Raw genomic sequence first — 23,010 nt, 5'->3', positions numbered from 1 at the left:
TTTTTTTTTTTTTTTTGTATTTTTAGTAGAGACGGGGTTTCATCGTGTTAGCCAGGATGGTCTTGATCTCCTGACCTCGTGATCCACCCACCTCGGCCTCTCAAAGTGCTGGAATTACAGGCATGAGCCACTGTGCCCAGCCTTTTTTTTAAGACAGCGTCTCACTCTGTTGCCCAGGCTGGAGTATAGTGGTGCAGTCATGGCTTACTGCAGCCTTGACCTCCCAGGCTAAAGCGATCCTCTCACCTCAGCCTCCAGAGTAGCTGGGACTGCAGGTGCATGCCACCACACCTGGCTAATTCTTGTGTTTTTTGTAGAGACGGGATTTCGCCATGTTGCCCAGGCTTGTCTTGAACTTCTGGACACAAATAATCCTCCCACCTCAGTTTGCCAAGGTGTTGGGATTACAGGCGTAAGCCGCTGCACTCTGCCAAGGCTTTATAGTTTAATTGAGCACTTAGTGTATGCTCAGACAATAAGCTCCAGGCCCTGACTTGTGTTACCTAATTTAATCATCTCAGTGATATTCATATCATTGTGCCCATTTTACAGATGAGCAAACTGAAGCTTGAAGAGTTTAGGAAATGTGCTTAAAGCCACAGTGCTAGTAAGTGATAGAGCTGGGCTGTTAACCCAGGCAGCCTGGCCCAAGGCAGGGTTTCTCACCCTGGGTGCTGTGGACACCAAGGGCTGGGTCATTCTTTGTCGGGGGTGTGGGGGAGGCTGTCATGGGCAATGTGGGATGTTTAGCAGCATCTGTGGCCTCTCCTCACTAGATGTTATCATCATCCCTACCTGTAGTCCGTGGCAGCGAGATGGCCCTGGGGAGCACAGTTGTCACCAGTAGCGGACCGCTGCTCTGTGACCTGTGCTGTAACCGTTGCACTGCTGAACCTCATGGCTTGATGGGAAGACAGGACTGCGTTCTTTGGCCTTAAAAGCACGCCTGACCACCTAACTGGACATTTCCCCTGGCAGGGGTGGCTCAGGGCAAGGGCTGCAGGCCTGGGTCTCCACGTTTGGATGCTGGTGGAGCTAGCCCCAGAGGGCACTGTGTGGCTGTCTTTTACTTACAGACTGAAAAGGAAGTTATTGCCACCGGGGAGGTCCCCTGGGCTGAGGGGTAAAAAGCTGAGGACCCTGTTGCTGGAAATGGCTTTGCAGGGCCACATCAGTGCACACCAAGCAGCTCCTGGGCCCCTGGGAGGGCTGAGGGCCTGCCTGGGTTGCCAGGGGGACAGACCTCATGAGCTTTGGCTTGAAATGCCTCTGCCCCTCCCCATTGATGGTGGGTGGGAGACAAGGTTTGTTTTTCAGTCCAGAAACAAAACCAGGACTCAGCGCTCAATAGAAAGCAAACCCCCGAGTCGGGCCCTCTGTGGAGAGGCCCCGGAGTTTCGATGTGGGGGGCAGAGGGTGGGATGGCCAAGGGCATCCCTAAGGAACAAAGGAGGAGGAAGCAAGAGTGCATTGGGTGTGGGAGGGGACAGACAGAGAGAGCCAGTGGGGCCAACTCCAGGCTGCCAGGAAAGATGCCTGGGAGAGGGCATGGCTAATCATCAATCTTGGGTGTTCTGAGAACAAGGAGCTGGAGTTACAGGTGTTTATTAAGGGCTGACTGTGTGCAGTCACGAAACGGTGTGGACAGTGGCAGAACAGGACTGGCTCACAAGAGTGGGTGAGTAGATTTCCAGGTGTCCCGCAGACTGGTTGTTAAACACTGCTGTTTTAAACATTAAGTTGTGGCCAGGCACAGTGGCTCACGCCTGTAATCCCAGCACGTTGGGAGGCTGAGGCAGGCAGATCACCTGAGGTCAGGAGTTCAAGACCAGCCTGGTCAACATAGTGAAACCCCGTCTCTACTAAAAATACAAAAATTGGCCAGGAGCCTGTAATCCCAGCTACTTGGAAGGCTGAGACAGAAGAATCACTTGAACCCAGGAGGCAGAGGTTGCAGTGAGCAGAGATCCCTCCACTGCACTCCGGCCTGGGCGACAAGAGCAAGACTCCACCTCAAATAAATAAAATAAAACAAAACAAAACAAAATAAATAGTCGTATTAACATAGCTGACTGATGGGTACAAATACACACTTCAATAGAAATCAGACTAACACTCGATAGATTCCTATGATGACTATAATTAACATAATGCTACATTTAAAAATAGCTAGAAGAGAATAATTTGAACGTTTCTAATGTAAAGAAAAGGTAAATAGTTACGGTGATGGATATCGCAATTATCCTGATTTGATTAGATGAATGTATCAAATTATTCCATGGGTACCCTGAAAACATGTGCATCTAATGTGTATCAACAAGTAAATAGGCTGGGCACGGTGACTCACACCTGTAATCCCAGCACTTTGGAAGGCTAAGATGGATGATCACTTGAGCCCAGGGGTTTGAGACCAGCTTGGGCAACATAGGAAGAGCCCATCTCTACACAAAAGAAGCCAAGCATGGTGGTACATGCCTGTGGTCCTGGCTACTTGGGAAGCTGAGGCAGGAGGTTGGCTTGAGCCTGGGAGGTTGAGGCTACAGTGAGCTGGGATCATACTACTGCACTCCAGCCTGGGTGACAGAGTGAGACTCTTCTCCAAAAAAAAAAAAAGGAAGAAAAATTAAAAAATCAAATAAAAATAATTATATTAGAAACAAAGGTATTAAATACTCCAAACCACAACTACCTGGTTATTTTACTACATTTTACTATTGTCTTTCCATTAGAGGTTAGTCATGTTTGTTGTAACTGTATGGTGGAAATATGATATGATATGCTAAGGTGCATTTCTTCCCAGGTCTGTCCTTAGCAATTGCATGTTGGTTGCCTGAAATTGACCATGGTGGGTGTATTTACACCATGGGAATTGGCAAACGCTACAGATCAGGACTTTTTTTTTTTTTTTTTTTTTTTTTTTTTTTTTTTTTTAGCCATTGCATATAGAATGCTGGTTAAGAAAGTGGGTTTAGGAACTGGTGCCCTGGGTTCAAGTCTCTGCTCTGCTACTGAGTAGCATGTGGCCGGCGGCACCTGACTCAAACACTTATTGAATGTCACTTTCCTTTTCTGTCAGCTTAGACCAGTGCCTGGAACGTAGTAAAGGCTCCTTGCAAAGTAACTAGTGACGTATTTATTATTACAGTTTTTTTTTTTTTTCGAGACGGTATTGTTCTGTCACCTAGGCTGGAGTACAGTGGTGCGATCTTGGCTCACTGTAACCTCTGCCTCCCGAGTTAAAGTGATTCTCCTGTCTCAGCCTCTTGAATAGCTGGAATTACAGGCTCGCGCTACCATGCCCAGTTAGGTTTTGTATTTTTGGTAGAGATGAGGTTTCACCATGTTGGCCAGGCTGGTCTCGAACTCCTGACCGCAAGTGATCTGCCTGCCTCGACCTCCCAAAGTGCTAGGATTACAGGTGTGAGCCACTGCACCCAGCCTTATTACTATTATGATGTGTTACTGGTGGTGATGGGGGTGGCAGGTTTCTTATTGACTTACATGTCTGTCTGTTTTTTTTTTTTTGAGATGGTATCTCGCTCTGTTGCTCAGGCTGGAGAGTGCAGTGGCGTGATCTTGGGTCACTGCAACTACAAACTCCATCTCCTGGTTCAAGTGATTCTCTTGCCTCAGCCTCCTGAATAGCTGGGATTAACAGGGATGCAACACCATGCCTGGCTAATTTTTGTATTTTTAGTAGATACAGGGTTTCACCAGGTTGGCCATGCTGGTCTCAAACTCCTGACTTCCAGTGATCCACCCTGCTCAGCCTCGCAAAGTGCTGTGATTATAGGCGTGAACTACCGCCAGGCCCCAGTCTTGATTTCTAGGCGGGAGCCTTGGACCCTTTGTCTCCATCCAGAGCCTGCCTAGATCTGCCCTCTTTTCTCCTTTTGAGTTTCTTCTTCTCCCAGTGAAGGGAAACCAGGATGAGCCACTAATGATCCCTCCTGTTGTGCCTGGATCTGAAAGGCCCATTTTCAGGGTAACACTTGTGGCCAGAGGCTTTCCCAGAGCAGGAGGAGTGGTCCCAGGCAGGCACCATCCCCAGGTGCCCCTCTGCACACGTGTTCCGAACCCAGGGTGCCAAGGGCAGTCGGGGAAAGGCAGCCACCAGCCAGAGGGAAATGTGGCCGAGCCCATTAGGAGGGAAGGAAGCAGGCCTGGAACTGAAATTTTTTTGGACAGCAGACCCAAAATGGGCAATAGAGTCTTTTAGGCTACCAGTGGTCAGGGCCAGCTGCGATGGTGGCAGTTAGCCTGCAGCAGGTGCTGGCTCGTGGGTCCCACCGGAGGAAGGAAAGAGAGCTGAGGGTTGCCGCTGGCTGTGCCCACAGAAGGCACATTCTGGGAAGGCTGCCTGGACTCTGGCAGGCAGACACGTTGGCAGGTGGGCCGAGTGACGAGTTAGGGTCTGTGTTGCAGGCTGTATCTTGCTGAGATCGAGCTGTGTGTGCAGGGGATTCCGTCACAGCCACACACAGAAGGGAGGTCCAGGGTCAGGGAAGCAGGTCCCAGTCTCGGAGGAACCCTGGGTGGGTGGGGGCTTCAGACCTGGCCCTGGTCAAGCCTGGGGGAAGCATGGGGGCTTTCCTAAAGGAAGCCAGGACCTGGCTTGGCTTGGCTTGGCTCCTACCTTGTTGCTGTTTCTGTAGCTTTGGGTTCAGGCCATGCAGTCAGCCTGAGACTACAGGGGTACCAGAAGGGAAGGTTTCCCAAGCTAAATGTGTCGTAAAGCCAGGGGCTGTTCTCTGAGTGCAGTCCTTTATTTCTTGTGAGTTTTGGGCCCTCTGCACCCCTTACAATGCCCTTTATTAGTCATCACTGTTAATAATTGTATAAAACAATTACATTTTTTAAAATTAGAAATATTGGAAAAGGGTGGGAACGATGGCTCACGCCTGGAATCCTGGCAGTTGGGGAGGCCAAGGTGGGTGGATCACTTGAGCCCAGGAGTTTGAGACCAGCCTGGGCAACATGGTGAAACCTCATCTCTATGAAAAATACAAAAAAATTAGCTGAGCGTGGTGATGGGTGCCTGTATTCCCAGCTGCACGGGAGGCTGAGGTGGGAGGATCGCTTGAGCCCAGGAGGTTGAGGCTGCAGTAAGAAGTGATTGTGCTGCTGCAGTCCATCCTGGGAGACAGAGGGAGACCCTGTCTCTTAGAAAAAAAAATAGTCCAGGCGTGGTGGCTCATGCCTGTAATCCCAGCCCTTTGGGGGGCTGAGGTGGGCAGATCATGAGGTCAGGAGATCAAGACCATCCTGGCTAACATGGGGAAACCTTGTCTCTACTAAAAATACAAAAAATTAGCCAGACATGGTCACAGGTGCCTGTAATCCCAGCTACTCAGGAGGCTGAGGCAGGAGAATCACCTGAACCCAGGAGATGGAGGTTGCATTGAGCCGAGATCGTGTCACTCTACCCTAGCCTGGGCAACAGAGTGAGACTGTCTCAAAAAATATATATATATAGTATATAGGAAAAGATTGCTACCTCAGTAAATATTTGAAATATGCTAAGACTCATTAGAATAATTATATTACAATCATAGTGAACATTTATTGGGCTTTTATTAGATGCCACAGATTCAGACACTCTGCCTGTTCTTTCACTGCCATATCCTGAGTGCAATGCAAGGCACATAGTAGGTGCTCAATAAATACCTTTTACATTAAAGAAAAATGAGCCCACCTGTGTGCTTGTAGGGGCTGGGGGTGTAGTGAGGGAGAAGCCAGACCTGGAGCTTCATCTCACTGGGTCTCAGGACACCTTGGGAGAAGGTAGCAGGTCCTTCCTACTTTCCCCACGGTTGTGCTTGCAGGCAAGGGACGGGTGAGGTGAACTTCGGGGATCCTCTACACTGCTGGGTGTCTCATGCTGCTCCCTCTGAATCCCAGGCCATGGACTTGTTCCTGACACTGGTGTCCCAGCTCCAGGGCCTTTCCGGAGGTGAGCTGATGGAACTCTGGCGAGATTCTTCCTTCAAATGCCGAGACAACGGGTAAGGCCCCTCTCCGGGTGGGGGATGGACCAGGAGCTGGCTGGGGGCATCCCTGGGTTGTGGGGAGTATTTGTGCTGTTCCGGGTTCCCAGTGAGGGATGGATGCTGATGCCTCATCCCGTCCCCACGACACTGACTTGTCCTCGGTCTGAAAACGTGCCCCAAGAAGGAGATTAAGTGGGGAGGCTGGAGGTTCCCACGGGGCCCAAGCTTGATCCTGCGTGAGACCAGAAGCTGAAGGGCCTGGCGGATAAAGACAGCCATTGTTCCCTTCTCCAGACAGGGACCCTCTTGCTGGAATTAGCATTCCAATGCACCCAGGGTACCCTCCTGCGGGGGGTGGAGAGTCAGGGCTGGGAGGTGCTGGGCAGAGCGGGGATTCCACCACCCAGACCTTGCTGATTTGGAGCCAGTAAGGGGGGTAAAGAGACTCCTAATCTCGGAGGGGAATCTCTGAGGCACTAACTCGATCAGCTCAGGGCTATGCTCAGAAGTTTGAGATCAGCCTGGGCAACAAAGCAATGCCCCCATCTCCACAACAAATTTGAAAGTTAGCTCGAGGGGGTGGTGAACACCTGTGGTCCCAGCTACTTGGCAGGCGGAGTGGGAGGATCACCTGAGCCCAGGAGGTAGAGGCTGCAGTGAGGTGTGATCGCACCGCTGCACTGCAGCCTGGGTGACAGAGTGAGACGCTGTCTCAGAAAAAAGGAAAAAATAAATGTCCTGATGTTGTACTGAGTATCTGAGGTTTAAACGAGAGACCATTTGCTGATTGTTGGTTCCTGTTCCGCTAGGGATTTTTACTCCTACTCGGTGACATTTGCTTGGGTGGATTTCAGCAGAGCACTGGGTGTGGACTTGTGTTTTCCCAAACCACTGTGTTTTTTGGGTGGGTAGAGCTGCCAGGGTCTGGGCTGGGTGCTGCTGTGCTAAGAGCACAGGTGTCAGCCAGGCTCAAGGGATCCCAGACCCGGGTCAGCCCCTCCCAAGGTGTGAGAGTGGGAATGTCTGCACCTTACCTCTCTGAGCCTCAGTTTACCCCCGGGTGACTTCGGTGAGATGAGGCTTGCAGGCGCTCAGCACGTGTGGGTCACCTTGACGATCTCAGGCAGCCACTGGTGGATGCCCTGCCTTCCTGTGGGACAGAGCACTGTGTGGGCCTCATGAAGGAACTCATCGCATCCGGGGAGGTAGAGGCAGACGAGGCGGAGACGTGGCTGTCATCACTGGCCTTCCTCCCACAGCCTACAGATGCTATGGTTCACATGCTGCTGGTGAGTCCCTGCACCCCACCCAGAGCCCGGGTGTCCTCCTTCCCTGGTTGGCTGCTGGTTAGACGCGGGGGAGGTGATTGGTTCTTTTGTGCCAGCCCCTCATAGGATCAGCGGAGGGGGCCAGACTGCCCAACCTCCTGGGCTACTGTGGCAGGTTCAAGGGAGCCTTTGGTATCAGAGAGTTCCGGGTTCAAGTGTCAGCATTGTGCCTCCCACCTGTGTGACCCCAGGCAAGTGACTTAACTGTTCTGAGCCTGTTTTCTGATTATTATTATTATTACTTGAGACGGAGTCTTGCTGTGTCACCCAGGCTGGAGAGCAGTGGTGCAATCTCAGCTCACTGCAACCTCCACCTCCCGGGTTCAAGCGATTCTTCTGCCTCAGCCTCCCACGTAGCTGGGACTACAGGCGCCCGCCACCACACCCTGCTAAGTTTCGTATCTTTTTTTTTTCAGTAGAGACGGGGTTTCACCTTGTTGGCCAGGCTGGTCTGGAACTCCTGACCTCAAGTGATCCACCCGCGTCAGCCTCCCGCAGTGCTGGGATTATAGGTGTGAGCCATCATGCCTGGCTGTTTTCTGATCTCTAAAAGGAGAATGGAAGTGGTACCTCTATCCTGGGCTCATAGTGAGGAATGAATTGCTGCATGTGAAGTGGTTCTCCTGGTGTCTGGCATGAACTCTGAGCACTTGAAATCAGAGCTGCTATTATTTTTTTAAACACGTATTTAATGAGTCTGGAAATTAGGAAATCTGCGTGAGATGAGGTTAATAATTTCTGCCAGTAGTGGAGGTGTCATTTAACCCTTGAGATGTCTGTTTGAAGTAGGTGCTCTTATCATCCCCAATTTGCAGGTGAGAAAACTGAGGCCCAAAGAGGTAGGGCAGCTTACTGTACCTGCCTCACGTGCGATATTCCACCTGCAGGCCAGAGTTCATGCCTCTCTGGGTCGTGTTTTCTTGTTCTGTACTCGAGTTAGGAGGCCCTGCATGATCTCTGGCAGGTCCTGGGGATGCGCTGGCTTTGTGAAGTCTGGGGAGAGGGAGGGGGAAGGAGGGGGAGTGGGGAGTGAGGGGCAAGCAGGGAGAGAGTATTTCAATGAACTTTTTATTTGAGAATAATTTTTATTTATTTATTTATTTATTTATTTATTTTTGAGACTGAGTCTCCCTCTGTTGCCCAGGCTAGAGTGCAGTGGCACAATGTTGGCTCACTGCAGCCTCCGCACCCCACCCCCCGGGTTGAAGCGATTCTCCCTGCCTCAGCTTCCCCAGTAGCAGGGATTACAGGCACCTGCCTCCATGCCTGGATAATTTTTGCATTTTTAGTAGAGATGGAGTTTTGCCATGTTGACCAGGTAGGTCTTGAACTCCTGACCTCAGGTGATCCACCCGCCTTGGCCTCCCAAAGTGCTGGGATTACAGGCATGAGCCACTGTGCCTGGTCCAGAATAATTTTAGATTTACCAAAAAAAAGGTTGCAAGGTTAATAGAGGGTGTTTCTGTCTAGCCCTCACCAGGGTTTCCCAACCGTGAATGTCCTGTGCCACCAGGAAGCACTGGCCCTGACCGAGCGGCTGAGTGGGTCTGTTCCCACCAAGGAAACCGCAGACTGCTGTGATTCCCCACTTTTTCCATGAATGTGCCCTGTCTGTTCTGGAATTCCCTCCAGCGCACCCCGTTGCTGTCAGTAGGTGTGAGGTTTAATCACGTTGTAAGCTCTCCGATCATTACATGTCTCTTTTCGTGTGTACAAGCTGGGCAATTTTTTTTTTTTTTTTTTTTTTGAGACGGAGTCTCTCTCTCTGTCACCCAGGCTGGAGTGCAGTGGCCCATTCATGGCTCATTGCAGCCTCGACCTCCCGGGCTCAAGTGATCCTCCCACCTCCGCTTCCTGAGTAGCTGGGACATGTACCACCACACCTGGCTAATTTCTGTAATTCTTGTATAGATGAGGTCTGGCCACATTGTTGAGGCTGGTCTCAAACTTCTGAGCTCAGGTGATCTGCCTACCACAGACTCCCAAAGTGCTGAGATTACAGGCATGAGCCACCGTGCCCAGCCCATGAATTTTTACAACTCTGTTTGTTCACCTGTGTCACCACCCCTAGAACAAGAGAGAGGATGTTTCTGACTCCAGAAGGCTCCCTAGTGCCCCTCCCAGTTGGTGATGTCCAAAGGTCACCACAGTTCTGACGCTTCTGCTCTTGAGATTCACATGGGCCTTGGAGGCCGAATTCTTTTCACCCACGTCCTCTGCAGGATTGGTCCGTGCCGCTGTGTGTGCGGGGACTTTGTTCTTTCCCAAGCTGAGCCATACTCAGTTGCCTCCTTGTAGTTTCCTCTCTTAATGGTGCCTTTATTTTATTTTATTTTATTTTATTTTATTAATTTTCGAGACAGAGCCTCTGTTGCCCAGGCTGAAGTGCAGTGGCGCGATCTCAGCTCACTTCAACCTCCGCCTCCCGGGTTCAAGTGATTCTCATGCCTCAGCCTCCTGAGTAGCTGGGATTGTGATGTACACCACCATATCCTGCTAAATTTTTTTGTATTTTTAGTAGAAACGGGGTTTCACCATGTTGGCCAGGCTGGTCTCGAACTCCTGAGCTCATGTGATTTGCCTGCCTCGGCCTCCCAAAGTGCTGGGATTACAGGCATGAGCCACTGCGCCCGGTCTTCTTCATGTGTCTTTCGATGAACAGAAGTTCTTCATGTTGGTGAAGTGCGGCTTCTTGATGCTTTCGAGCTGGTGTTTGATCTCACTCAGGTCCCGACGCTTCCTGTCTTGTCTTCTCCCAGCTCTGTTGTCTTACCTTTTCAGGGAGGGTTGGCTTGAGCATGATGACTGAGCTTTAGAATCATGTTGGAAAAGTGAAATCAGCTCAATAAGGGTCACAGGTTTGAGGATAATTTTATTTTTCCATCTTTAAAAATGAAAAAGAGTGAATATTTTAAACAGACTTTTAACTGAAGTGTAAGTAAGCCTTCATAAATTAGAGATTTTTGCGTTGTTGTTTTTTCTCCTCCCGCTTTCTTTTTTTTCTTTTTTAAAATTTATTTTTCTTTCAAAATTATTTGTACTTCTCTTTGTGATGTGGTTTCTGTTTTTTGTGAAAACGGGGAAGGCTGGCCGTTCTGGGCGCATCCCCAGGGCAGCCATACACAGAACCAACTGGGTCATTACTGTCTGGACTGCTCAGCACCCAGACCTCATGCTGGCCCAGCTCTCCTGGCGGGGCCACCGGAAGCGGCTCACAGATCTGGGCTCTCTGCCAGCCAAGTGGCACCAGCCTGCCCCACAGCCCTGCAGGGTGTGACCAGGCTTCTGGCTCCAGCTTTGGTCTGGGACAGGCCCGAGCCTGCCCTTTCTGTGCCCCCACCACCTTTCTTGGGCACAGTAGGCAGAGGCGGGAACCTCCAGCAGGCAGCCCCTCTCACGTGCCCGAGAGCTTCTTAGTCTTTTTATAACCCCTGCTCTCCCAGCCCAGCCCGCTTGCCCTGCTCTGTATTAAGAAAACAGACAGCTTTGTTTTCCTTGCCCAAATATAGGGAAACATTGAATGTGCTTTTTCCAGGCTCCACACACCCCTGTCCTTTCACACAAAAAAACGTGCAGTGAGATGCACACGCCAAGACCCACACACATGCATCCTGAGCGCACGTGTATGCACACGGGACACGCCCCACACACACTGAAGCACGCACCCATTGCACTAGGACTTGCACACGTATACTGGATCATGTGTACATGCACGGACCCACACGTACACTGACACAGGCTCACACCAAGGCACAGGGACATACAAACACACAGGGATATGCACACACATGCTGGATCATGTACACACGCACAGACCCCCACACACACTGATGCAGGCTCACACCGAGGCAGGCTTTCCAAGGACACCCACATGGGGAAATGCAGGGACACACACCCACACCATAGACCTGTCAACACACACACACACACACATATATATTGAGGCATACATGCCAAGACTCATATACCTGGAGATGCAGATATATACCCCAGCGTGTGCACATGTGAACACATGGCAGGACATGCACATACAGCAGGACACTTACGCAGTGGGACGTGTGGAGACAGCCACCCACACCTGGACACATGCACAGGCACACCAAGATACACTCGGCTGTGCATGGGCACACAAGGGACACACAGTGCACACACACGTACCTGGATACATGGGCACATGCACACACCCACTGGGACACACGAGGTGCCCACATGGGGACACGTGTGCACAGGCATCCACCAGGAAATACATGCATACTAGGGTACTCGAGTGAGCTGAGACTCCTGCACACCGACATGGGAACATACACACAAGCACTGGGATTCCACAGCACACACCAATATGCACACACGCGGATGCTCATGTTCACACGTTCACACAGTGTGCTCACATCCTAGCATAACACAGACCTGGTGAAGAATTCAAGGAAAGAACAGAGCTGGGCAGGCCGGGCGTGGTGGCTCATGCCTGTAATTCTAGCACTTTGGGAGGTGGACAGATCACCTGAGGTCAGGAGTTCGAGAGCAGCCTGGCCAAAATGGTGAAACCCCATCTCTACTAAAAATACAAAAATTAACCGGGCATGGTGGTGCACGTCTGTAATTCCGGCTACTCAGGAAGCTGAGGCAGGAGAATCGCTTGATCCCAGAAGGCGGAGGTTGCAGTGAGCTGAGATTGTGCCACTGCACTCCAGCCTGGGTGACAGGAGTGAGAATCCATCTCGAGGAGGGGAAAAAAAAGGGACAGAGCTGGGCAGAGATTTTATTTCCTCACAGCTGCCAAGCCATCCCTGTTTTGGGGTGGTATGGGTCTAGCACAGAGGCCCGCCAGGGCTGGATTTTAGAGTGAGCCCAGAATTTGCATTTTGAGAAGCAGTGAGTGTTGGGATCATGTCTGGTCTGGGAGCCAGACCCTCCTGGGTTAAATCTCAGTTCTACTATTTACACCTGGGCTACCTGAGGCAAGTTCCTTACCCTTTCTGTGTCTGTTTCCTCGTCTGCAAATGGAAATAAGAAAGGCAACGTGTGTGACATGTTATCAGCAGTCTGGCTGGTAGTGAACACAATTTGTTTACTAAGTTTTATTGGTCTAGACCATGGCTCATGCCTGTAATCCCAGCACCAAGGCAAGCAGATCACTTGAGGTCAGGAGTTCACAACCAGCCTGGCCAACGTGGTGAAACCCGGCTTTCCTAAAAATACAAAAATTAGCCCAGCTTGGTGACACGTGTCTGTAATCTCAGCTATGTGGGAGGCTGAGGCAGGGGAATCGAGTGAACCCAAGAGGCGGAGGTTGCAGTGAGCCTAGATGGCACCACTGCACTCCAGCCTGGATGACAGAGCAAGACTCTGTCTTAAAAAAAAAAAAAAAAAAAAAAAAAGATTTGTTGATCTGATTTCTCCGAGGTGCCTGGGGCTGGGAGCAGCTCTGTCCTGAACCCCCTCCTGTTTGCCTTCCTTTCATTGAAGCCTTCAGTGCCCTGGAGTGAGGGTAACTGGGCATCTAAGTGGTGGGTCACATGGGGTACTTTTCTTTTTTTTTTTTTTTTTTGAGACAGAATCTCGCTCTGCCACCCAGGCTGGAATGCAATGGTGCTATTTCAGTTCACTGCAGCCTCTGCCTCCCGGGTTCAAGGGATTCTTGTGCCGTAGCCTCACAAGTAGCTGGGATTACAGGCGTGCACCACCATGCCTGGCTAAGTTTTGTATTTTTAGTAGAGACAGGGTTTTGCCATTGTGGCTAGGCTGGTCTCGAACTCCTGACCTCAGGTGATCCACCCGCCTTGGCCTCCAAAGTGCTGGGATTACAGGCATGAGCCACTGTGCCCGGCCTCTGGGGTGCTTTTACGGTGTTCCCTGAACAGAGCAATTTGTTCAGACTGGGGGACTCGGCTCTGTATTACAAAATGCCCCAGGTGAGTTGGTGTGTGGCCAGGGTGAGGCCTGTGAAGGGCATTTACCACCCCTCTCTGGGTGGGGGCCCATTTCTGTCCCCAGCCACTGCTCCAGACCCCGCGGGCCAGCCCTGGCGCCTTCCTGGGCATCTCAGCCCTGGTGCACAACCTCTGTGCTTCTCTGGATGCACCCTGCGGACAGCTGCCTGGAGTCGGCTCTCTAGTGAAGATCCTGGGAGATGCCTTGGGTGAGAACTGTACCATCCAGGAGCCCTCGGATGATGACAAGGTGAGGACATCCAGTGTCCTGAGTACCGGCTTCAGTGCCCCCAGTGTGACCCAAGCCAAGCAGCAAGCTCCAGGTGGAGAGGGTGGGGATGGGTTCCCCGCTTCCCCCCTTCCTCCTATCCCCCATCCCCCCTTCCCCCCTTCCCCCATCCCCCCTTCCTCCTATCCCCCATCCCCCTTTCCTCCTATCCCCCATCCCCCTTCCTCCCTTCCCCCCATCCCCCCATCCCCCCACCCTCCTGCCTGCCCCTCCACGCCACTGCCCCCTCCACGCCACTGCCCCCTCCATGCCACTGCCCCTCCCCACGCCATTGCCCCTCCCCACACCTCTCCCCTCATGGTCCTCCCTCCATCTCGATTTAGCTCCAGCTTGTGCTGAAGGCGATCGGCAACGCGGGCTTGGCGGCCCTGGCTCTCACCCCCACGCTGAGTGCCTGCGCATCTCTGAGAAGCAGCGCCCCTGAGATCCGGCTGGGGGCCATCCAGGCCTTCCGGAGGGTCCTCTGCTCTGCAGATGTGAGCCCTTGTGTGCTGTTTCACTGGGTTGGGGTTGGGTGGTGGTAGTTCTCAAACCACAGTTTACTAAGTCACTTCTTCAATTGTTCATTCATTTATCATGTATTTAATGAGCACCTACTGTGGGCTGGGTACTAGTGTGAATAGGTATCTAGGTCTAAGCCTGTGTGTAGTGTGGGAAGCAGATTATTTATCAAATACACAAACAACCATATGATTACCAGTGCCATCTGTGCCCCCCTCTAGTACAGGGTTTGTCAGACTATGGGCCATGGGTCACTTTCTGGCCCTTTGTGTGTTTTTGTCAACAAAGTCTTATTGGAACACAGCCATACCCACTCATTTATGTGTTGTCTATGGCTGCTTTCCTGCTCCGCCTGCAGTCAACTCATTGCAAGAGACCGCATGGCCTGCAGAGTCTCAAAGAGTTCTCTGTCCCTTTATAGAAAAAGTTTGCTAATCCCTGGGCCAGTACCTCCCTTTTTACTCAAAGTCGCAGTCCGTTCATTGACCTCCTAGGCCCTGAGGGATCTGACCTCTGGACCTCACCTGCTCTTTTCACCTCCCATCCCTCCTCCCCAGCACACTGCCCTTTCTGTTCTTCCTTAAACACTTGTGACCCTCTCTTGCCCCAGGCCCTTTGCACATGCTGTCCCCTTTCCTGGTACATTTTCCCCCCAGATGTCTCCAGGCCTTTCTTTTTCACCTCCCGTAGGTCTTAGCTTAAAAGTCACTTTCACTGTTTCCCTATGTCATTTTTCCCTCCATAGGGTTTATTACCATCTAACTTTGTTTTTTTTTTTTTTTTTTTTTTTTTGAGATGGAGTCTCACTCTGTCACCCAGGCTGGAGTGCAGTGGCGCTATCTCTGCTCATTGCAAGCTCCGCCTCCCGGGTTCACACCATTATCCTGCCTCAGCCTCCCGAGTAGCTGGGACTACAGGCATCCACCACCATGCCTGGCTAATTTTTTTGTGTTTAGTAGAGATGGGATTTCACCGTGTTAGCCAGGATGGTCTCGATCTCCTGACCTCGTGACCCTCCTGTCTCAGCCTCCCAAAGTGCTGGGATTACAGGCTTGAACCACCGCACTGCGCCACTACCTAACTTTTTATATAGTTCATATGCTAATCTCATTGACTGTCTCTCTGCACTAGGATAACAGATTCAGGTGGAGAGGAGCTGGGCTGGTCTTGTTTATGGCTGTCACCTAGCACAGTGCTGGGTGCACAGTTGCTGCTTAGTTAATATTTATTGCATGGATGGATGGGTGGGTGGATGGATGATGGGTGGGTGGATGGGTGAATGGATAGATCGATGGGTGGGTGGGTGGATGGAATGATGGGTGGGTGGCTGGTTGGCTGTGGAGGAAGCCAGTAGATACTGAGGGAGTCACAATGTGGGGAGGTGGCTTGCTTAGGAAAGGGCCCAGGAAGGCCGAGACATTTAAAGACCTCCTGTGTGGCAAGACACTATACTGTTTTTGTAAATAGTTTTATTGGAGTGTAGCCATGCCCATTTGTTGGGGAACTGATGAGGCTCTCTAGGCTGGGGCTGGTAGAGACTGGGAATTAGGCACGGTCAGTGAACCCCTGCTACCTCCCACAACTGAGTGTGTATGAGGGAAGCCTCCCACAGTGGGGACATCAGGACAGCTGGGGCTAGGCAGCAGGTCCACCTGCTGGAGCCAGGGACATCATACTGCTGGGTGGAGATAGGTGGGCCTTGGGTGGAGATAGGTGGGCCTTGGGTGGAGATAGGTGGGCCTTGGGTGATGGCCTTCCTTCTGCCCGAGCCAGCGATCGGTGCTCTCCCATCTGTACCAATCCCCGGAGGAGGATGCTGAGATCCGTATCAATGCCTACCTGGCCCTGATGAGATGCCCTAGTGAGGAGGTGTTTGCCCAGGTGCGGCGCACCCAGGCAGGCGAGCTGTCCACCCAGGGTGAGCCATGGGTGTGTGTGTGGGAGGGGTGTGGGCAGGGGTGGGGCTGGGAGGGCACCTCCTGGAGAGTGCAGGGGGTTTGAGAGCATCCTCTCCTTCCACTCTTCTGGTATCCTCCTGTCTTCTTGTTCCCCTGTTTCTCTACCATACTGTCTTGATAAGGGGCTGTATGTTCTTCCCTCCCCCACGTGGCAATTCTAGTCCCCATTCTGCTGTTGAATGACTTGGGAGAAGTTGCTTCTCTTCTCTGGTCCTCAGTTTCCTCATCTGTAAAATGGGATGGGAATCAGTCCTCTTTTAGCTCTGGCCAGATCACGACACAGTATCCTAAAGAGAGACCTAAGATAGAAGAGGGATGGTATCGGCAAATCTCAGATCCCTTCTGGAGTGAGACAATTCCCTTTATACAGGCACCTGAACCCACAGATGTAAATTCAAAGAAAATAAGTTCAACTGATGGTTGAAAAAATTTCCATAATGCACAGTGGGGTGAGAGCCTGGAGCCCGAGAGCCCAGCTTCAAATCCCAGCTTCACCACTTCCTTCCTGTATGCCTTTAGACAATTAAGTAAACCTTTTTGAGGCTCCATTTCTGTACCTGTATATTTTAGGTACAGATAAAATCTACAATAGGGATAATGCTAGTACCTCCCTCAGAGTGTTGCAAGCATAAAATGAGTTAATACACAAAGACATTTAGAATGCATAGTGCGTCATACGTATGAATGTTGCTTTTAATGCTGTTATCACTACTGCTATTATTAATGCAGTGTAGCTAGATGATCAAAATTTTAAAGCATAGGCAAGGGACAAATGGAAAATTAGTCTTCCTTCCCCTTCCCCCCAATATCTTCCTGTGTCCTGAAGATACATAATGTGAGCAATTCTCCTGTACATGTAATACATACATAAACATACACATGTATCTCCTTAACAGTAGCATCTCAGGATCATGTTCTATTTGTTATTGTGCTTTTGTGCTTTGTTTTTGTTTGTTTGTTTTTGTTTTTGTTTTTTGAGATGGAATCTCGCTCTGTTGCCCAGGCTGGAGTGTGATGGCGTGATCTTGGCTCACTGCAAGCTCCACCTTCTAGGTTCACGCCATTCTCCTTCCTCAGCCTCCCAAGCAGCTGGGACTACAGGTGCCTGCTACCACGCCCGGCTAATTTTTTGTATTTTTTTAGTAGAGATGGGGTTTCACTATGTTAGCCAGGATGGTCTCAATCTCCTGACCTCGTGATCTGCCCACCTCAGCCTCCCGAAGTGCTGGGATTACAGGCATGAGCCACCGCACCTGGCCTTTTTTTTTTTTTTGAGACAGAGTCTTGCTCTGTCACCCAGGCTGGAGTGCAATGGCACAGTCGCGGCTCTCTGCAACCTCTGCCTCCTGGGTTCAAGCAATTCCCCTGCCTCAGCCTCTTGGGTAGCTGGGATTACAGATGTGCACCACCATGCCTGGCTAATTTTTGTATTCTTTTAGTAGAGATGCTTTTGCCATGTTGGCCAGGCTGGTCTCGAACTCCTGACCTCAGGTGATCTGTCCACCTCAGCCTCCCAAAGTGCTTGGGATGACAGGGGTGAGCCACTGGGCCCAGCCTTTTCCTTGCTTTTTGTCTTTACCATGTCTGGGAGCTCATTTCTCATCTATAGCTCTTATAGACTCTTATCTGTGGCTGTGTGGCTGTTCCACCAGAAGTTTTACTATAACCCATTTTGCCAATCTCCATTGATAGACCTTTAGGCTGTTTCTTGTCTTTTGCCATTAGAAGCAACAACCACAAACCTACCTGCACAGCTACCTTTGGCCCTTGAGTTAATCTCACTTTAGGATAATTTCCCAGAAGATAAGTTACTGTGGTAAAGGGTATGCACATTTAAAAGTCTGATGTGATATTGTTGAATTACCTTCTGAAGAGATGGCACTATTGGAAGATACAGCTCTCTGCATTAGGAGTTTCAGGCCTGGAGTGGGATGTGTGCTGAACCCCTCCTCAGGGGATCAGCTGAGGGGCTCATCCTCCACGGTGGCCCTGGGGTACCACCTGATATATTGCCCAATGGGAACAAGTGGGCACCTTATCCCTAAAAACCCACATTCTGCTCTATTCTTTGACAGATTGTTCCAGAAGCCCCTGACTGGACCTTCTAAGAGCCCAGGACAATGTGGGGAGGATTGGGGGCTCCCTGTAAGACTCTAATATTCCCCATTGGACTCAATCCCATGAGGCTCTCATTTGATCTTTATCCCTCCAGGGACCCTCATGGGTCACACGTCACCTTTTGCTGATCCTGAAACATACTTAGTCTTTTAAGGTCCAGGCTCTGCTTTTAACTGATCTTCCCAAAAAGCCCTGCAAGGTACTTTGTTAGTTCCTTTTTCAGATGAGAAAACTAAGGTTCCAAGAGCTGGAACATCTAAGGCCACACTGGTACATGGTGGAACTAAGGTTTGAAATCAGGTCCGACTTCCCATTTTCACTGATGAGGAAACTGAAGCTCAGAGAGGCAGAGGGACCACCTCGAGGTCACACAGCTTTTGAGCTTTGGGACTGGGTTCAGACTCAGGTCTGACTTTTGAGACTATGACACCTTCCTTTCTCTTCTGGGAAGTGTGTCAGAATTCCATACACGGGCTGGATTTCCACGTTCTGTCATGGCACAACTTGTTGGCTGCTGTTTCTTGAGAGAAGACGTAGGTCTCCGTAGCCAGGCTCCTGAGAAGCCCCTGTGTGAGAGAATTGCAGGACTGGGATGGGGGTCGGGGGAGGGTACTTTCCTGGACAGCACCAGCTCCAGGCCCTTTTCTCATGTCCCCTCCCTGCTGCCCACGACTCTATTCCAGTGGGTTCTTTTGTGTGGAGTCATCTCCTGCAGCTGCTGGAGACACGCGACCCCCTGAAACGGGCCCTCCGGGACACCCTCCCTGAGGACATCCTCAGCCAGGAGTTCCACCCGGAAATGTGGAAACACTCGTCCTATTCTGATGTCACCTTCCGATCAGGTATGGCCATCCTGGGCAGGCCCAGTCTTGCTCTGGGACCACAAAGGCTGGGGACCCTGGAGCTCCAGCTCTCGAGAGCATACGGATCAGACGTTGTGTCAAGCGGTCAGATACACGCCAGTCGGGTGTGGTGGCTCAAACCCATAATCCCAGCACTTTGGGAGGCTGAGGCAGGAGGATTACTTGAGCCCAGGAGGTCGAATCTGCAGTGAGTCATGATTGCACCATTGCACTCCAGCGTGGGTGACAGAGCGAGACCCTATCTCAAAAACAAAAAACAAAACCAACTTGCTGCTTGTTCAAACTTTTTTTGCAGTATTTCCATAGCACCTGCTGCTTTTTTAGAGAAGTCATATCAGTTATTTTATGGTTTTCTGAATACTTACATCTTCTCTCTAAATTGGCTCTTTGTACCTTAGATTTATGTTAAAAAGGAAATTGTCTATCAGTACCATTAATAGAAAATCAATTCAACTCTCTGTAAAGAGAAGATAGTCCTAAAAAGAAATACTGTACACCCAGAGGTGGGTAATGAAACACTGATATATTTGTATACGTGTGTGTGTGTATATATATATGTGTGTGTGTGTGTGTGTGTGTATATGTGTGTGTGTGTATATATATTTATATATGTATTTTTTGACACAGACTCTTGCCCTGTTGCCCAGGCTGGAGTACAGTGGCACAGTCTTGGCTCACTGCAACCTCCACCTCCAGGGTTCAAGTGATTCTTCTGCCTCAGCCTCCCGAGTAGCTGGGACTACAGGTGCGCACCACCATGCCTGGCTAATTTTTGTACTTTTATTAGTAGAGATGGGGTTTCACCATGCTGGCCAGGCTGGTCTCGAACCCCTGGCCTCAAGTGATTTGCCCACCTCAGCCTCCCAAAGCTAGGATTACACGCATGAGCCACTGTGCCTGGCTGAAACACTGTTTTATTAAATTGTCCTGGATTCTGTGACTTGCTGAGGGCTGTGAATTTTGAAAAGAGTTTTTTCCTGTGTTAAGAAGAGAGATTAGCCCCACACTGAGACTGCCTCTTTGTTGTAATTAAACAGAAAATCAAAAAGGGAATCTCTTTCAAACTAAGGCTCCAAAACTACGTCAGCCATTCTTGGAAGCCTGGGGTTGGGGTTTGGGTGCTCTGGGTACCTCTTCTCTGCCTGTCAGCAGAAGTGGGTGTGTGTGACTCTCGGTCCTGGACTCCCTCTGTTCTTGAAAAGGCTTAAGGCTGTTTCCCATCCTGGCCAGGGAGAGGTGGGAAGACACACCATGTGTCTGGCTGTGTCTCAGGGTATGGCCCCATGGTAATAGCCAGACCCCACTCTGAGTGTGTGCAGAGTGTACTGATGTTCTTTTCTTACTCCTAGTGTCTGGAAGCCTGGGAGCCAACCTGGAGGGGACCCTTCTCTTCTCTCCTGCCTCCTTTCTCCCCCGTTCTGCCACAGTCAACCTGACCATCCACACCATGGGCCGTGCCTTCAACCTCCTGGAGGTTAGAGGGGAGCCTTGCTGTAGCCTCTGCAGGGCCTCTCCTAGACTTGGGGCCAAAAAATATCCCAGTCACTTATCTGTCTGTCCATCCATCCCTTGACTCCATTGTTCAATCCCCTCCCCCAGTATCTAGTCACCCACCCACCCATAGGTATGTCCATACATGTATCAATTCACCTACATGCCTCCATCCCTCCATCCATTCCTCCCTCCTCCACCTATCTATTCACCTGTTCATCTGTCCATCTGTCCATCCACCCACATCCCTCTCATTCATCTCATCCATCCACTCACCCACCCACCCACCCATCATCCATTCACCCACCCACCCACCCACCCACCCACCCATCATCCATTCACCCACCCACCCATCATCCATTCACCCACCCACCCACCCACCCATCATCCATTCACCCACCCACCCACCCACCCACCCATCATCCATTCACCCACCCATCATCCATTCGCCCACCCACCCACCCACCCATCATCCATTCACCCACCCATCATCCATCCACCCACCCACCCACCCACACATCATCCATCCACCCACCCACCCACCCACACATCATCCATCCACCCACCCACCCACCCACACATCATCCACCCATCCACCCACCCACCCACCCATCCACCCATCATCCATCCACCCGCTCACCCACCCACCCACACATCATCCATCCATGCACCCACCCATGCACTCATCATCCATCCAGCCATCCACCCGCCCACACACCCATCATCTATCCAGCCATCAACCATCCATCCATCTACCCACCCGTGATCCATCCACCCACCTACGCATCCATCCATCCATCCATCCATTCACTCATTCATTAATCCACCTACCAAACCACCCACCCACCATCCATCCATTCACTTATTCATCTGTCCACCCGCCTACCCATCCATGGACATACCCACCCTACCCATCTGTCTGTCTGTCTGTCCATCCATCCGTGTAATTTCCCATGCATCTCTCTGTCTACTGTCTAACCTACCCATCTATTCATCTGTTCTCCTACTCATCCATCTTTCATTCACTTAGCCATCCATGTCTACCCACATTCATCCATCATTCCATCCTCTGAGTCACACACCCATCCATTATCCATCCACCCACTCACCAGTCATTGCCAAGGGCTGGTCTCTGGTGACTTCTCTGAAAATGCTATCACAGATATCTAGATGGGAAGAGGGAAGAAAGAATAGATGGAAGGAGAGAGGTCCATAAGAAAGAAAAAGTAGATGGATGGATAGGAATGAGGATGGATAGAACAAAGGAAAGAAAAGATGGAAGGTGGAGAGGCAGATAGATGGATAGATGGGAAGGACAAAAGGATAGGTGAACAGAGGGTTGCACGGATGGGCAGATGGAAGACAGGAGGGACAGAAGGAAGGATCCATTTATTCACCTATCAAATTTTGAGAACCTCTACGCCCAGATCAGGTCATGCAGGTGCCTAGTGATTGAGACATGAGTGTTTGGCCTCATCATGGATCTTTCGAGGAAGACACACATTCCAGTCTGAGTATATTGTGTGTGGGGCAGAGGAGGTGGAAAGAGAGTGACATGGGAGTTCAGGGAGGGCTTCCCAGAGGTGGTGACATTTGATCCAAGCCTTAAAGAATTGGCAAGAATTCTTCCCGTGTGGTGTCCACCAAGCAGATACAGAGAGTGATGGATTTCCCAAGGTCGTGTCCCTGAACCTAAGCCTAGGTGGGCACCAGGGAGCCTGGAGTGGCCTGCTCAAGCCTCTGGTTCCCCCATTCATATCCCCAGCCTGACAGCTCGTCATCACCCCTGTAACTGAGTTGTTCCTCCCTGAGCCCCTGGCTTCCCTTCTCAGCTTGGGCTCCGGCTGGAAAATGCTGAGGAAATTGCTCACAGGCTGTTTGGCAGGAAGTCATTCTGGGGCCAGGAAGACGGGAGAGAGGCCAAGCCAGAGAAGCCCCCAGGGCCAAAACCAGGGCCTGTACCACAGCAAGCCAGCCCCAAGTGTCCAGGAGACAGAGACAGAAGGATGAGAGACCTACAGCAGAAGGTAAGGGAGGTGGCCACACCCACCCTACTGCCCCAGGCAGGCCACCTCGATTCATGCTTGGGCTTTTGAACCTGAGACTTGGATGTCTGTGAACTCTGACCCCGTCCCCTCCTTACAGAACTGAGTGGCTGGTTCAAATCTGAGTAGTCAACTGGCTTTATTTGGAAAAACCATTGCTTGAAATAGATCCTATGCATGGGAACGTCCCTAAGTTGTAAGTGTACAGCTTGCCTGTCCACCACCTCAACACACCCACATCACCAGCACCCAGACCGTCTTCAGCTCCCAGCCTCCCCTTTGTCTTCCTGTTCTTGTTAACACCCATCCTTAACCAGGGGTGACCACTCTTCTGACTTCTGGCAGCATCAATTCGTTCTACTTTTTTAAAATGAGCTTTGCTGAGATCTAATTGACACATGGTGAACAGTAGTACATGGTTAAGGGGGACAGCAGCACACAGTTAAGGTGAATGGCACCACACGGTTAAGGTGAACAATTTGATACATTCTGACCCA

At 50.8% G+C, this 23,010-nt stretch overlaps 1 protein-coding gene across 1 annotated transcript in view; it reads left to right on the top strand.

The window, feature by feature from the left end:
- The window catches only part of LOC711656 (uncharacterized), a 153,994-nt gene that overhangs the window by 20,656 nt on the left and 110,328 nt on the right, over positions 1–23,010 (top strand). Inside the window, exons 9-16 of the mRNA XM_077987269.1 lie at positions 5,902–6,005; positions 7,114–7,279; positions 13,313–13,498; positions 13,861–14,013; positions 15,812–15,956; positions 18,798–18,956; positions 20,327–20,451; positions 22,301–22,495. Of these exons, the coding sequence (XP_077843395.1) occupies positions 5,902–6,005; positions 7,114–7,279; positions 13,313–13,498; positions 13,861–14,013; positions 15,812–15,956; positions 18,798–18,956; positions 20,327–20,451; positions 22,301–22,495 (1,233 nt within the window). The remainder of the gene's footprint in view (positions 1–5,901; positions 6,006–7,113; positions 7,280–13,312; positions 13,499–13,860; positions 14,014–15,811; positions 15,957–18,797; positions 18,957–20,326; positions 20,452–22,300; positions 22,496–23,010) is intronic.

This window comes from Macaca mulatta, chromosome 20, assembly GCF_049350105.2.
Source record: "Macaca mulatta isolate MMU2019108-1 chromosome 20, T2T-MMU8v2.0, whole genome shotgun sequence".
Lineage (NCBI taxonomy): Eukaryota > Metazoa > Chordata > Mammalia > Primates > Cercopithecidae > Macaca > Macaca mulatta.
This window is presented reverse-complemented; position numbering and strand designations above follow the sequence as displayed.